Consider the following 17251-nt stretch of genomic DNA (forward strand, 5'->3'; position numbering starts at 1 on the left):
TAATCACACCAGTTTCAATTATTTTTGGTCAATTATTTCAAAATGTGTGTCAGCATGTCTGTAACAATACAGACAACAAAGATAGATTCAGGAAATGTTTTTTGACAAATAGATTCATTACTAGACATATTAATACAGAATTCTGAATAATAATTCATTTAAACTACAATACAGAACCTTATTTCCCAGACCTCTCAGAAGCAGTGCAAAGGCTTGGGGGAGTCAGGGGTAACGGAGGAGCTGAGGGAGAGGGAAGTAAATTGCTGGGAAGGAGACTGGGTATGAACTTGGGGGGGTTGGTGGGTTTGGGTGGGAAAAGTACGGAACAGATTTTTTGAGGGGACGGGGAGGGATTGTTAGGGAGATTCCCCCATGCAAACCCTGGCTGACCCCTAGTCTCTCCCATTCAGTCAGGCACATCTGCCCCTGTCCCCATGTGTTCCTGCACTCTCATGTGTCCTTGCACCCCCTGTCTGTGTGCCCCTCCACCCACACTCAAACACCCACTCCCCCATCCCCATATGGCTGTGTCCCCACTCAGCCACTCCACGTCTATGTCCCTGTACCCCCTCCCTGTGTCTGTGCCCCCACTCAGCCACTCCCTGTGTCCCTGCACCCCCTCCCCGTGTCTCTGTGCCCCCACTCAGCCACCCTCTGTCCCTATGTAGCTCTACACCCCCCTCCACCTCTGTCTATGTGGCCCTGCGTCTCCACTTCCATTCAGTCCCTGACCCAGTCTGTCCTCCCCCACTAGCCCTTATAAGCCCGTCTGACCCCCCACAGCCCTCTCTCCCCCCCCCCCCCGACACTGTCTGTCTCCCCACAGCCCTGTCTCCTGACCTGACAGGCGCTGCGAAGAAAGCAGGCTCTTTCTTATTTCTAACTGGCTGGAAGCTGCTGCTATGTTCTATTGCCACAGCGCCCTATAGTGGGCAAACGGCAGAACTGCATAAGTTATTTTCTGCAGGGAGCTGCTGTGTTCTATCACTACACCACCCTTTGGTGGACAAAAGGTGGAACTGCAGAAGTTATTTTCTGCTGGTAACTGCTGCTGTTCTTGCACCTCAGCGCTCTCTGGTGGGCAAAAGGCATAACTACAACAACATTTCATCAGAAGCTTTTTTTCCTGTGCAAAAAAATTAAAATGTGTGTGGCTCATTAATTATGCACACACACAGTAGTGTAGAATTCCCCCAGGAGTAAATAAGTTAAGTGTTTGCACTTAGCTTTAGATGACTTCCTGGCAACTACTTTAGTAAACATGCAGCTAACTAACTTAAAGGCATCTAATAAGAGTCTTTTCAGAAATTAATTTTTGTCTATACATTTCCATTACTTACCTGGGTGCATGAATACTAATTACTCCCAGATTAGCCCTACCATTTTCATCTGTTTTATGTTGTTGGCTTGAAGGAATGATCTGTCAAGAGAGTTGAAGGTTGTCAAGACATTTTTTTCTTTTAATGAGACAGAAGTCTTATATTACACCAAAAATAGAGTTTTCCCTTTTTCTATCATACTTTATTTCAACTCAATACCTTTCCTTGTATTCTGACAATACAGCTCATTTTTTTATACTGTGCCTCTCCTGACTCTTATGATTTAATGAAGATTTTCACAGGTTCTGGAATATCCTTGACCAGTTTTTAAGACAGTTTTTAAGTCATTTTGTCTGACTAAGCAGATTTTGGTTTAAGTAACTGGTTTATATATTTTACTATGGTTATATGTTTTGTTATAGTCTGATGTCAATTTAGTTATTCTGTAGTATATGCTAATTGGGCTATATTTTAAGCTGCTTGCTCAAACGGCCTCCCACTTCTCATTTGTATCTATTCTAGATTTGTTTAGAGTTTTTTGAGGGTGATTACAATACGGAATGTTACAGACATAACTGGTATATATGGCTATGAAATAAAGATATACTACGTACACATACTACTACAAATCCGCATGCCCAGTGGAATACACAAAGGGACCAGTGCTCAAAAAACCTGCCAACTGCATACCACACCAATTTACTATTAACCGAGTGTAAGGACTGAGAACTTATTTGAAATTCCTGTTGGCAGCTTCTCCCCTCATTCAAAACAAATGGGTAATGCCTCTCACCTGTGGAATTTAGAGGTAGGCCAATGTTATTGCTGAGAAGTAGCAAGTAGTGATTCCCAGAAGTAGCATGAGAAAGGATAAAGAATTTTAATCCAGCAGAATAACAGGCAGAATAGAAGTTATCCCATATAAAGGCAAAAGCTTTGTAAATTAAGGGAATTTGGAAACCAATCCAGTAGTACCTTTCTTCCAAAGATGCCTCTTCAGAGGAACAGAAACCTATTTTGTCAGTTTTTCTCATACGAGGTTCAGACATGTTCTTCTCACATGCCACAGCAGATCTTGTAGAAGGAGTCCTGATTCCCTCTGTGAATGGTTTCCCAAATGCCTATCAGACCAACTGGTGCGACATTAATATCTAGCAACTTTGAAAACCTAAGGCCTTGACAGTTTGGATGGAATCAAAACGGTACATTTGCCACGTGTACTTTGTAGGTTCAAGATGTAACTGTAGATTGCTAGGGATGCCCATTTATGCTATGACTTCGCAAAGGAGTGCTAAGGATTGTAACAAAATGATGAAAGAACGATTTCCCAAGAATTGTGGAAAGAACATCATACTTTGGGCAGAAAGCTTTCTGAAGCTATGACGATATTTTCCCCAATAGCAGCAGTGTATATTTTGTATAGAGAGAACAAATAACAAAGAATGTCTTTCAGAGGCAATGGCAACTAAAAAGGCAAGCAACAGGCTTGTCTAATCTGCCATTTTGTTTAGTCTTGATGACTCAGATAGGGAGTCCAATATGCCTGCATAAAGAACGACACTAATGCTGGTACCCTATTTCCTATGATGTTTAGGTGTAGGACTTCAACCAATCAGCCTGGGAAAACTCTAGAATAGATGAGATCACAAGAATTTTGTGATTATTATTTGTATTCTGGTAGCATCTAAAGTCCAGTGCTCACTGTGCTTGGCACTGTACAAATGACAGTCCCTGCCCCAGAGTTCTTTATGGATTCCATAATGTATGAATGAGGCTAACAGAAAATCTTTGTTGAACCACACTTCCCTTCCAATGTCCAGACTGTGAACAGTAAGTGGTCCAGGTCTGGGTGGAGGTGTTCCTGCTTTAAGGGGCCTAGTCGTTTCTGCAGGGGCAATTGAGGTTCCTTGGCTATCAAATCCAAACAAGCGCTTTCAGGGCCAACACAAAACTAGGAGTACTTCAGCACACTCTTTTCGGTTTCCTTTATATGAACTTCCCTGAAAAGCAGTGGATTCTTCTCTGCCCAGGATATTATTTCCATTGTATCAGAGAAGCTTCAAGTTCTTGTTACTCTCTGGTTTTGGAAGTGGTAAAAACATTCATGCTTCAGATCACAAGCCAGACTAACAAAAGTAGGAGTTAACTTCCCCTATTCCAAGCTTTCTGTAACTACCCACCACTGGTTTTCTTACACCTTCCTCTGCTTCAGGTACTGGCCACTCTCAGAAGCCACCTACTGGACTTACTAGACCACTGGTCTGTTTCTGTATGACCATTCCTATGTTTTTGATCAGACACTTCACTGATAGAGCTTTCAAAGTGAACTAAACAGGATGTCTATTCTGTGATTTTGGAAACCTGTATATCACAGAAGTGTGCTTGAGAGAACTGGATGCTTTCCTTTTTTGAGTGACACACCATAATCCCATAGTTATGTTTTCCTGGTATGCGCCCAACCCTGCGATGCTTCCTTCCATAGTGAGTATTTCAAGGGTCTAGAGTGCAAATTGGACTGGCTTTTTATAGTTTATATTTACCTGTGCACAAACAAATGTTCAGACATGACTGGAAATAATGTCTAATTTTGACTGCATACGCTGAATGATTTCAGGTATTCGGAAGGAATTTCTAGAGGCACATATTTAGAAACCCCATTTAAGGGGGTGATACTGGTGTGTGGAACCGGCAATCCTAGCTGAAGGAGATAATTGCCAAAAAAAAACAACTGTTGTAAAGATTTGTATTTTTCCAAAATCTTTCCTCTGTTGGTAAAATTATGGCCAGAGTCATGCCTATTTTGACCCTGGGATGAGCAATTCTCTGCATTAGGTTCAAAAAGTTTGTCTTGATTTTGTACAACTGGTAGGTTTGAATCCTTTCTGGGAGCTGATAAGTTAGGTGTGAGTCTGTTTTTCTGGACAGGACACTGATAGACACGTTGTCCATGAATGGTTACAGATGTGTAACTTGCAGTCTGAAAGCTGTTGTGGCTACCACCAGCCATTTCTGAAGATTCTGGGTGCAAAGAGTAGATCAAAAGGGAGAGTTTTGTACAGGTATTGTAAGCTCTTACACACACACAGGTATACACCTAGCCTTTGTCATTCACAACTTCTTGATTTGTGGAGAAAGTTCATTTAAGTCTTTGTTAGGAGCTTCCCCAGATTCTTCCCTCTGCTAATGCTGTGATTCCCAAACTTTTTAGTACTGCAGCTCCTTACAGATATTTTAAAATTAGTGCCTCTCTTTTTTTTTTTTCTTTATAAAAAAGGCACTGACTTAGGACACTATATTCAAAAGTTCAAAACACTAGATTCAAGAAGGATGGTTTTGAGATTTTATTTAACCACATACAGTTTAATATAATCCAATTAAATCTGTGTTTTTAAAACTAAAATGTGAAAATATGGATTTTTTGGCATGTTTGCACATAGCTTAAGATTTCAGTGAGAAAAGCAGGCCTGTTTCGAACTGCATAGTTGTGCAATGTTTGGCTGAATCTCTAATGGAAAATGACTTGGGTCATGTGCTAAATTTCAGTGATTTCTGTGTTTAGTTTTCAGAGGTCTTTGCTGAAAACCCAGACTCACAGAGATAGCTGGGAGTGAATGGAAGCAATACTTCCATAATTTCATCACTGAGTTCTTTATACTCTCCTTTAACAGAAATCCAGAATTCTTGTTTTTTTAAATTTGAAAACTCGGGTCTTCATCATGTGATCACTTGACAATTTTAGGAGATGTTCCTAAGCAAGATACTTAAGGTTGAAATGGAGTCAACTGTTATGAAGAATGGGTTTCAAATCCAATGAGTATCTGGAGATTCGTGGTCAGCTCCAGAAACTGAGGGAAGGTTAAGGTGTCTCTGTATTCTCACCTGCTAATTTCGCTAATGTTTCCTCAAACATCCTCACATCTGCAAATTCGTATGCCAGGGAATATGTTTGGGATGACTGATGAATATTCATGGGTGTAAACTGACTTTCTTGTAGCCATTGAGTCAAGAGCTACTGCTCGTTACTAATCACAGCAGGACTCATGAAAAATTGCCTAAAGAATATTTTGCATACCACTGCAAGCATGTGACCAGAATGCATACCTGACACCTTTCACACTCAAGGTAAGGATCAAATCCCGACAATGAGCCATTTGCTTGGAACCAAGGATGTTTTCCTTGGTAAGTACAGAAAAACTTTCGGGCTGAATGTCTATAGTCAAGGCTTTGAACTCTGTTTATTGTCTTCTCACTCTCATATCCATGGGATCTTTAGGAAGAAAGCTCCCTTCTCAAGGGACTTAAATTCCCAAAACTTAAGAAATTTTTTATAAAAAGATAACATTTTAGTTTAAATTTGGTTTTAACCCAGGACCCCATTTGGATCTTAAAATATCCTCGAAGGGGGTACATACAAGAAACGCTTTATCAAATAATGCTTGAAGCAGAAAAGACAGTTACCTTTACCGTTTCTGGTGTTCTTTGAAATGTGTTGCTCATGTGTATTGCACAATAGGTGTGTGTGCTCGCCACGTGCACTGGTGTCGGAAGTTTTTCCCCTAGCAGTACCTGTAGGGGAGCGCCCCTAGTGACCCCTGGAGTGGCGCCTTCATGGTGCGATATAAGGGGCGCTGCATGCTCCCCCCACTCTCAGTTCTTTCTTGCCAGACAACTCCAACAGAGGGGAAGGAGGGCAGGATGCGGGCATTTCTTATAGTCCCGTGACTTTTTATAAGGGGGCTCGTATTTAGAGTGGGTGGCCTGGGTGGGAGCTTGCTGCGGCTTAAACTTAGGTCTAGCCAGAGACGGAACATAGAAGCCAGGAGTATTAAGCGTAGTGCAGGAGTCTTTCAGGCCTTGGAGTTTTATGACCGTCTGTTCCGCAAACAGAGCCTTGCAGTCACATGGGAGGTCCTGCTAGCAGTTCTGTGCCTCACTGGAGAGCCCAGACAGCAGGAGCCACGACGCCCTTCTCATGGACACTGCTGAGGCCATGGACCGTGCAGCTGTGTCCGCCGCATCTGATGCTGCCTGCAAGGTTGCCCTGGCAGCCGCTGTGCCCTCCTCCACCAGAGCTTTGAACTCCTTCCTGTCACACTTCTGGAGAGAGTCCTCGAACTTGGGCAGAGAGCCCCACAGATTGAACTAATACTGGCCCAGGAGAGCCTGAGGGTTCACCACCCGTAACTGGAAGCTCGAGGACGAATAAATTTTTCTCCCAAATGAATCCAGCCTCCTTGAAGCTTTATTTGTCAGAGTGAGGGCTGGTCGGCCCTGCCGCTCTCCGTGGTTGACCGACTCGACCACCAGGGAGTTAGAGGCAGGATGGGTGTATAGGTATTTGTGTCCCTAGGTGGGCACAAAATACTTGCATTCCGCTCTCTTAGAGATGGGGGCGGGGAGGGCAATGAGGCTGGGGTTTGCCACAAGGCATTTGAAATTTTTGCCACCCCTTTGTGGAGTGGCAAGCCCACCCTGCCTGGTATCCAGGCGGACAGGACATTAAAAAGGGAGTCTGAGGGCTCCTCCACCACCTCTGCCTAAAGGTTGAGGTTTGATGCCACCCTTTTCAATAGGTGGGCTTTAGATTCCTCCTGCCGGACAGAGGGGCCGTAATCGCTGTAAAGGGGAGGGCGAGGAGGCAGGCACGGTAATTTGTGTGTCCACTGGCAATGGAGGATCCACCACCTGGTCGCTCTCTGGGCACGGCGCCGAAGATGCACATCCTACCGACTCCTTCCTCGGAGGTCGGAAGCGGGAGGCCAACAGCTGTTCCGAGGCTTCGGCCACCGAGCGAGACCCCACCGGGGGCTGCGTCGGGGGTCACAGTGCCCACTGATACCACTGTGCTGGCCACAGGGCCCGGTACCACTGCACCTGCTGTGGCACCGGCGGAGGAGGCTGTTCGGCCTGGCTGGCCTGACCCATCGATGGACAACTACGAAGGGAGGCCGGGCTGACGTATGACCTGCCGCTGTGCCTGGACCGGAAGGAGCGGCAGCACCGAGAGCTGTGCCCACCACGAGACCATGATCCCGACGTGGAGGAATGGTACCACCGGTAGCAGCTGCTCTGCGATTGGCTTCGGCAGCCGGATCCGCGTCAGCGAGGCGATCGATGCCCAGGGCTGTGGGAGCAGTGCCGTAGCGGGGTCCTGGAGTGAAACAACGAACGGGAATGGTGTCAATGTTTGTGTTGTGACGGGCTACAATAGCCCCTCTGAGACGAGGACCTTCAGCATCATCTGCCTCGGTCCCGTCGGTGTCCGCTCCTCAAGGCGGAGCGGTGGCTGGAGTCCCTGTCAGTCGGAACCCAACCAGACAACCTGGTGGGGGTTGATAGCGACCTGCATGGACTACGCACAGGACGGTTGCTGAGCGGCGAGTGACATCAGAAACATTCCCTCGACAGTGACCGGTACCGAGTCGGGGGCAACTGTGGAGATCCCAGCAGCGGCTTGCCTCTGACCACAAGACCAACATTGGCGATGCTCCTGATACCGGCATGGACATAACGTCCTGGGCCACTTGCAGGGCCTCTGGCATGGAGGGCATCCGGACATCTGGAGAAGCCTGCTCCGAATGGGCCAGGGTACTCCGCTTGACCTGAGTCGGAGGCCTGGAGGCCGATGGGGACCAAGGACTGCCTAACATGGGTCTAGCCTCTCCCCCAGTCTTACTCCAGTGCCACGGCGGAGAAGGCCTCTTAGCCTTCTTGGTGTGCACCACGAACGGGAAGAGGTGTCAACTGGTAGATGGCACCAGGGGGTCTCAGTGCACCGAAACCGCGGTACCCAGTACCGACTTGGAGGGGCGCGCCGGAATCAGGGTCAAGGCCGACTCCATCAGGATGGCCCGGAGCCTAACATCTCTCTCTCTCGGTCCAAGGCTTGAACAACTTGCAAATCTTGCAGCGATTGCTGAGATGGGTTTCACCCAAACAGTGTAAACAGTCCGCATGCAGATCACTCACTAGCACTGGTCGCCTACAAGTGTTGCACGACTTAAAACCCGGGGTGCGAGGCATGTCCCAGCCCAGGCGCGCTAACTAAACTAAACTAAAACTAATCAAATTATTAACTACAGGTACTATACACTGAACGAACAAGAGTTCTGGGGAAGAGCTGGCAGAGTGAAGGTCTATGGGCTGAAACCCACACAAGCACAATTCCCCATTGCACTGCTGCTGAGACAGGGCTTCATAGGAATAACAGGCTTCTTTGCATACCCAGACATGCTGCAGGACACAGAAGAGGCAGGTTGGGAAAGCAAAGGAGAAAAAGTTTAAATCATAATTTTTACAGGACTTGCTCATTAACAATACGAATCACTTCCTTATGAAAGGGATGCTTGGCTTTTGTCTTTTTGACACTCAGAGCCTTTGGAGTTTGCAAGTCTTAGCCCTGAGCAGGCTGTGAGAAGTTCTCCTCTTTGCGGGAATCCTCATGTTCCTGGTCAAGCCTCCCATGGTGGAGTCACAGCTTTGGGCAGGGGAGCAGAGGCCCCAGCATGGCAGTCTGACTCAAAGCCCTAGGCCATGACAAAGCAAGGCCTGGTGGATTGTAGCAGCAGGGTATAGCTGTCCTTTGAGGCACCTGAAAAACTGCCTGTAGCACCTCTTGGACTTGACTCAATGCTTGCAAAGCTTCTTTGCTGTGACAGTAGAGGGAAGAGGAAAACCAATGTTGTACCAAAGAAACCAGAGGTTACAGCCTCAATATTCTGGTGATTCCTCAGTGAAGAAGAGAGGAGTTAGAAGGTGAAATAAAATCATCCAGCATGAAAATGAATAAAAATTGAAGTTAAACAACAAAGTATTTGGGAGAAACGGAACCATCACATCTTCCCTGGTGTCTCTCTTATACAACTGCAAACCCTCCCCCCAAACTTCTATAATGCTTATAACTTTTCAATACAAAATTATGCAGCACATTGAAAGATTAAAAATTTGGAAACCACAAACTGAACTAAGTATTAATAAATAACAGAAAAAATACTGTAGTGATTGCATTATTCATTTTCATATTTATTTCAGTATAAACCTCCAATTTTAAATTTATCTGTAGCTGATGCAGAACCTCCAGTAAACTTGTTCTGCCCACAAAGGCAAAACATTTTGTGACCTGAGTAGAAGGGTGTAGTTTAACTCTGGAGCCTTCAGCACCAAATTCCACAGATGAGGAATTACCCATTTGTGATGAATGAGGAGAGAAGCTGTGCAGCAGAAAAATAATATCTTGTATATAAGCAAAAACTAGCACACATTAAAAATAGACAAAAATCAGGGTTATCCAACTTTTTCATAATGTGGAGCACATTTTAATAAAGAGATCACCTCCATCCCATTTGCAAGTGTGAAAACCATCTTACAAATATATTTCCATAATATCCTAGTGGCAACAACAGCAATTGCTTACACACAGCTAAGCTGTCTCCTCCTCATTTCCACTGATCTTCACTGCAAAGATCCTTGATCTCCGCATTAGAAGAGGGAAACAAGAAGGGAAGCCAGAATTATGTAGCCTGCCAGCTTTTTGCAGACCATCAGACAGTTCTCGATGGGCTACAGTTTGGGAAATCCTGAACAAGGTGATTATGTACCATATTACTGACTCTGTTCTTTATTGTCATTTGGTAAGTTACTTAAGTACAAAACTGAAGACTAAGTAAAAGTAGTAATAAGAAGAAATGTAAGGAATGTGGAGAAGGGAGAGAAAGTTAAAAAAAAAGTTACAAATGAATAGCATAAATTATTAGTTTAGTTACTGTATTTAATTTTAGTTAACAAGAAAAAACACTGTGGAATCTGTGATGGGAATTATTTTTCATTATTTATTGTATGTTATTACTGTAGAAGATTATTCTGCTCTTTTTTGCTGGCATATTCACATCTGTACTTTAAAATTCCTCAATATATTTTTAAAAAGGAGAAACTAGATAGAGATGTAGGGAGGTGATGTAGCTATGTCTTGGTAGATGATATTTATGAGCTTTGATACATAAAAGCTGCCAGGACATCTTCTAAGCTCTCATTTTACCTTTAAGTTGCTAGCCTTTACAAGACTGATTTTGACATTTGGTTCAGGAGATGGATTTTCCCACTGATCACAGAGCTGAACTATCAGAGGCTTCTGCAGTTCTCTGCCATTAATTATTGCAATAGGCTGAAAAAGATACAAATATATATATTTTTTACTTTATTGTAAATAGAATGCGTCAGACAATCATTACAGGGGTGTGAGCAAGAACTACCCTCCTCCTCCCAACAAATCATGACCAAGGAACACGAGGCCATGACTTCCATCAGCTGCCTCCTAAATTAGGCTGCCTATGGTAGAGCATTAAAGCCCCAGTGGAGGCAATGCATGGGGGAGCAGGTGTGTTGGGTCACATGCACCTCAGATTGCTTGGTCACATGGTGCAGCCGGGACCCCTCCCTGCAGGGCGCTGAGCCAACTGCTACACACAAAATGACCGGATGGTCACAGTCTAGTTCAAAACACACAGGTATCCTGTAATGGGGTGTGGCAGGGCCAAAAGACTTCCAGCAAGGGGCCTCAGAGGGTCTGGGATACCCTGTCACATATCCATATTAATAGGGGCACTGGTGGAAGCTTAAATTGCTTCTGTCTATACTATACCATCTTGTAGAGATAGTGAACTTTGATCTCCCGGGCTGTTATGCTGTAGAAACTTTCAGGAATACTGAATACAGGCAAGTCTCATCTTATGCGGGGGTTCCGTTCCGCGGTTAGCGCGTAAAGCAAAAATCGAGTATAGTCAAAATTACATTGAGTTCAATTGCGGGCGGAATCGCCCTCACTACAGGTACAGTATTAAAATGGTTATTTTTTTGTTTTGTTTTTGCCATGTAAAGCTGAAATCGCGCATGTTAAATGCGCATAAGATGCAACAGACCTGTATACTATACTGAAAGAAAAACTCAACAGATTTCATCTTTGCTCCTTACACTTCAAAAACTCTGGAAATATAAAAAGCTGGTATTAAATCCTTTGGAACTGAACCAAAAGAAGCTGACTCACCTCCCCTAATTCTGGCCAATCCATAAGGTGTAGTTTAACTGGAGGTCCTGAAGTCAAATTTACTCTGAGAAAATCAGAAAATTCACGCCAAGCAAAACACAATTCTTTACTTCCAGGAGGACCTGGATAAAACCTAATACCTTTGACAGCCATGGTTTGTGTACTTTCCTATTAAGAAACAGAAGTGTAACATGTTTTTAGTAAAAGCAAAGCGAAATGTAATTTATTCTTTTTTCAGATTTAAAAATGTGACTTACTATTTATACACACTGGATGCCAGTCTTTTTGTTGTTCATTGAATAATAAATGAAAAGATTATATTGCAATGTTTGATCTCTGTTAAAATGTCAAGGTATTTTGGGATATGCAAATAAAGTGACTGATTTTAAGCTAATTCTACATATTCTTAAGACATCTATCTTCATAGTAAATGGGTTTTTATCTAATTATTTTTATGCATGATACCTAAGGACAGGTCATACCGAAAAACAACCGTGCAAAACTGTCAAAAATGTACAAGCCCAGACACAATATATATTTGCTTGTCTTAGCATGATGACTCAACATGAAAAAACAAATGATAGCTTATTCCCAGTCAAAATAAATAACTCACTCAATGAAGGAGCAGAATATTTAAAGGCTGTGTTAAAATCAAATACTAGCATATATTAAATTAAACTGCCCAAGACAGAAAGCAAGATCAGCCACTTGTCTTTATTGCCCGAACCCATAAAAATGAAAAGCAGGTTGAGGATCTCAATTTATTCAAACATAAACTACAGCAGAGCTATTGCATGCAATAATAAATGCTAAAAGCTCCTAAATCCAATTATTTAGGACCTACAAGTGGAGCCACACCAAAAAAAAAAAAAAAAAAAAGGAGGAGGGGGGGATCTGTAACACAACTGTATGGGACAGCGTATAAATTTCCTTCCCCTTATTTTTGTTGTTGTTTGCCATTGAAAATTAAATTAAGTTCTATTTGACGGAAATTCTATGTAGCAGGATTTTGTATCTTTATGCTAGAAATTAAGAAAAAATACAATTCACATCAATTGGAAAATAGCAAAACATTTTAAAGGAAAACAAGGAACATGAAACATGATATTAAGAGTTGAAAAAGTCACAAAATTTAGTTAGTTCACTGATCAATGATTGAACACTGAAAGAAACTGCATTTACAATACATACGCTAAAATTGTTTTACACAACACCAGCTTGGAAAGAGAAAGAAAGACTATTAACCAGGCAATGACTGATATATTTTACATCAACTTCAGGCAAAATGAAAGAAACAAAATGGAACTTTTGTTTCAGATGTTAGTTTTCTGAGAAATTGGCTTAGAGGAAATCTTATATTTCTTATATAAATGTATATAAATCTTATATAATCTTATATAAATGTATATTACTGTACATTTTTATGTAATTACATATAGGCATAATCACACAACAGTCCATAATTATTTTATCAGCAACTAGAGTCCACATTTTGAAAAGCTAAAGCAAACATCTGTTTCTGCACCCCAAACCTAACACAAATCACTCTTTGCTTTCTACACATCAATTTATACATTTTTGAGGAAATTTGCTCGCTCTAGCAAATCCTTCTGCCAAGTCCACTATGTCCTGGGTATTTCCAAGAAGATGGACTTTTAGAAGAACTTGGGGTAACACGTTCTTCAGTCACACAGAGACAAGCTGAGACCTTGCAATTCCAGAAACTTAAGGGTGGCAGAGGCATTGAAAAATACTTGGATCATCTCTATTAGCGACTCAGTAATGCATCTAATTGTCTCTATCTAGCCATTATGTCTTCTTATTCTTTTTTTTCTCCACACCAAACATCCCTACATCCACAAAGCACAACACAAAAGACTGAATGAGAAAATTACTTTAAAAAAATAAACTGATACCTAGAAGCAAGAGACAGAAAAAGGAGCATGGACTAAGAACAGGTCAAATGACTAAAAGTTTGAAGCATAACCAGAAAAATGAGATTTGTTGTATAGCTGCAGCAATGGCATGGAGATTTATCATCAGTAGTAAAAAAGGAACTTAAGTTGCTGTATTCCCTAGTTGTAACAGGCACATGGGATACAGTTTAATAGATCTCTAAGATCACCAGACTCTTTTAACCTATCAAAAAGAGAATTTAGACTTTTTCCAATTTTGATTAAATTTCTGCTGGGTGACAAATAGTTTTATTATAAATCAATTGCTACATGCTGGCAACACCACACTGTATGACATCTTAGGAAGTATTTCTGAGTACCTACCTGCCACATAGTTTTCAAATTTGATTTATCCAGCCCATTCCCAGAAACTCCTAAGGAATTTATGCAAGAGGCTGAGAGGGTCTGAATTTGATTCCCATACTGGTCTGTAACCATCACATCTATTAAAAAGAAGAAAGATTATTTTTCCAAAAAAATCTAACTGAACAACATCCTCTTTAATAAGACAAAGTATGAACATGCACAAAATCTATATATGTATAAACTCGATCATAAGCCGGTTTGTTTATAAGCCGACTCCCCCAAGATGGATAAGTAAAAATGGAAATTTTTTATGACCCATTCATAGGTCGACCCTATAATTCAGGAGTAAGGAAACTTTGGCTCCCAGGCCATCAGGATAAGCCGCTGGTGAGCCGAGATGGTTTGTTTACCTCAAGCGCCCGCAGGCATGGAGGTAAACCTACATAAACAAAGTGTCCCGGCGCACCAGCTGCTTACCCTGACGGGCTGGGACAGCAACTGGTGGGGAAACGTTTTTTGGGGGGAAGGGTGGAGAAGCTGGGGGTCAGGGGAGTAACCCCTGTGACCACCCCCCACATGACCCCACCCCTAGCTTGGGACCCCCTACACTCTCCCCATCCCATCCCTTCCCACCTTATCTGGGGAGGGCCAGGGGAGGATGTCTCTGGCCCGGCTGGAGCTGCTCTGGCAGGATGGGCAGCACGGCCTCAGCCTGCTCCGGCGGGCCAGACCAGGCGGCACGGCCACAGCATCTTCCAACAGGCTGGGCTGGGCGGCAAGGCTGTAGCATGCTCCAGCAGGCCGGGCGGCGCGGCCACAGCCTGCTCTGGGGGGCGGGGCCTAGCGGCATTGCTGCAGCCTGCCAGCCCCGGAGCTACAGCTGCTTCGGAGGCTGGGGGGAGAGCAACGTGGTCAGAAGCAGAGAGGCTCTGGCCCCGCCTCTTCCCTTCTGGCTCTGCTGGCTGTGCTGCCTCTCCTTGCTCCCTCCGTTGGGGGGAGGGGCTGTGTCCCACCTCTCCCTCTCTCTATACCCATTCATAAGCTGACCCTCTGGTGCTTCCCTTTTTCACTAAAAAAATTCGGCTTATGAATGAGTATAAACGGTAAATTGGAAATAGTGAAAAATGCGTTCATTTACTCTAGCCATACCTGACAAGACGACTCCTTTCCCATTCACACACATTTACCTTTAGCAGGGCCAGCTCCAGGCACCAGCTTACCAAGCAGGTGCTTGGGGCGGCCACTTCAGAGAGTGGCAGCATGTCCAGCTGTTCGGCGACAATTCGGCGGACAGTCCCTCACTCCTGCTCAGAGCGAAGGACCTCCCGCTGAATTGCCGCCGCAGATTGCGACCGCGGCTTTTTTTTTGTTTTGTTTGGCTGCATGGGGCGGCCAAAACCCTGGAGCCAGCCCTGACCTTTAGCAGTAGATCATCTCTTAACTTGACATAGAATTAAAAGAGAAGTCTTCTTAATATTTAAACTCATGTGAGAACACATTAGAGCACTGACATGAGCTGTCTTATGCTGATTTTTTTCTTGCTTCATAAACGAAATGGGAGTTTTATTTCAAGATACACTTTTATATCCCCACAAAATGTTCCTAATATTTTTAATTTCTAGAGGTTAGTTAAGTAGATATTATTTGATATTTTTCAGACTATTTTGAGGTCATTTACACATTCAGCATACCTAAACTACTTGTATACTATAGAAAAAAAACCCTCTTTATCAGCTGAACAATTATCACAACATATTATTTCACTGACAGTTCTACCAATAAAATACCTCATAGCCAAACTTTTGTAGCATCATAGCCATGGGAATTGAAGTCATCAATGTATGCATAATAAAGACATTGAAATATGAGGTAAAAGCTGTGAAAAACATCAAAACTGAGGAATACTGAAAAAGCTGATGGTCTCCTCAACATGCCTATTTCCATTCAAATTAGGAGCCTCAGCCTTAAAATAAATTAATATACAGAGGACCAGATTTCTGAAATAGTATTCAAATTAAGAGGTTTTAGACAGCATGACTTAAATAAAATCTTCCTGATGATTTGAACTCCAGAGGGAGGAATATCAAGTAGACTAGGAATTCAGATTTACAGGTGGGTTTTGTCTTCTAGAAGATATTTGTAACACTACCTTTTCACTTTGAGCTGTGATAAACTCTTCCATACTAGGATTTTAATTTTAAAATGTAGCTGCCTATTTTATATTGGACAACGTACTACAGAGTTTCTGCCACATGCTGTTTGTACAGATAACAGGATAATGAGAGATAAGGAAATATTTATATCCTACAATGAAGCATAGGACATGCAGGTACTCACCGATTTCACTTTGTAGCTCTTCACCCATCTGTAATGTATTTGGTCCTTTTAATTTGCATTTAATATGTTTAGGTTCATCAGGAAGTGGTCTAAATTGGCATACAAGATTGGCTTGTAGTTCTTCATTAAATCAATTACTTCAAACATATTTAACAAAAATAATTCATTTGCAGAGTTTCAAAATTATATCCTTGCATATATTACAGACTCAAGTGCTTACATTTGATTTAGTAGTTGACAAACTTTTGAATTTTCACTTCAACCACAACATTGTTAATTGTGAGCACCGTATGCATGACAAAATACAATGATGTCAGGGAACTTGGTTAAAACTTGTTTTTCTACTAATCTGGCTACCAATACTTAGCATAGATGACATTGTTAATTGTGTTTTGTAACCAGGCTAAAGTCCAGCCTACTTTGCAATTTGGAACAGTATTTGTAACCAGATTAGGACAAAATAAATTGTACAAATGTCTGAATTAATTTTAAAACATATGTCTAGTTGTAAAATCCATTAGAATCTGGATCATGATAATATGCCGTGATATACATACACAAAGATATCAAGATCTCATCTATAAAAAAAGGCACGTAGACCAGATTTTCCTTCAGCGCATTTTGGCTGAACCAATCTTATTGGACTGAGGAATTTATTTCTTCCTATAGTACACCTCTACCTCGATAGAACGCTGTCCTCGGGAGCCAAAAAATCTTACCGTGTTACATCAAACTTGCTTTGATCCGCCATAGTGCGCAGCCCCGCCTCCCTGGAGCACTGCTTTACCTCGTTATATCCAAATTCGTGTTATATCGGGTCGTGTTATATCGGGGTAGAGGTGTATGTATAATTGTACCACAAATAGTTAGTGTGAGGAGCTTTAAAATTATATTTTTTTCTAAAAATAAATAAAATAAAAGTAAGTCGGTTTATTTACTGAATAGAGTTACTTTGTCTTCCACAGGTATTATGTCTGACCGTGAACAGCTGAAGGAATCAGCATTCAGGTTGTTCTAAATGAGGCCATAAAATATTAATGACTAGCTTAAGCTATGTCTACTCTGTTTAGGATTGACCATTCTTCTCAGAGAAACATGGTAGGTGAGGTAATATTTTTTATTGGACCGACTTCTGTTACAGCTACACAGAACTTTTCCTTAGGTCTGGAAAAGGTACTCAGTGTCACAACTAAATACAAGGTTGAACAGATAGTTTAGTATAAGTAGTTAGCGCATATTCTAAGGGACCATTTAAGGTGAAACCTATATTTAGTTGTGACACTCTGAGGCTATGT

At 42.5% G+C, this 17251-nt stretch overlaps 1 protein-coding gene across 2 annotated transcripts in view; it reads right to left on the bottom strand.

The window, feature by feature from the left end:
- Positions 1-17251, bottom strand: part of SMCHD1 (structural maintenance of chromosomes flexible hinge domain containing 1) — a 162539-nt gene that overhangs the window by 52910 nt on the left and 92378 nt on the right. For both annotated transcript variants that reach the window (XM_034762716.1, XM_034762715.1), the window contains exons 27-31: positions 15957-16045; positions 13638-13756; positions 11359-11526; positions 10354-10479; positions 1341-1420 (exon numbers count right to left, since the gene is read on the bottom strand). In XM_034762716.1, coding sequence (XP_034618607.1) covers positions 1341-1420; positions 10354-10479; positions 11359-11526; positions 13638-13756; positions 15957-16045 — 582 coding nt within the window. The remainder of the gene's footprint in view (positions 1-1340; positions 1421-10353; positions 10480-11358; positions 11527-13637; positions 13757-15956; positions 16046-17251) is intronic.

The sequence above is a fragment of the Trachemys scripta genome, chromosome 2, assembly GCF_013100865.1.
Source record: "Trachemys scripta elegans isolate TJP31775 chromosome 2, CAS_Tse_1.0, whole genome shotgun sequence".
NCBI lineage: Eukaryota > Metazoa > Chordata > Testudines > Emydidae > Trachemys > Trachemys scripta.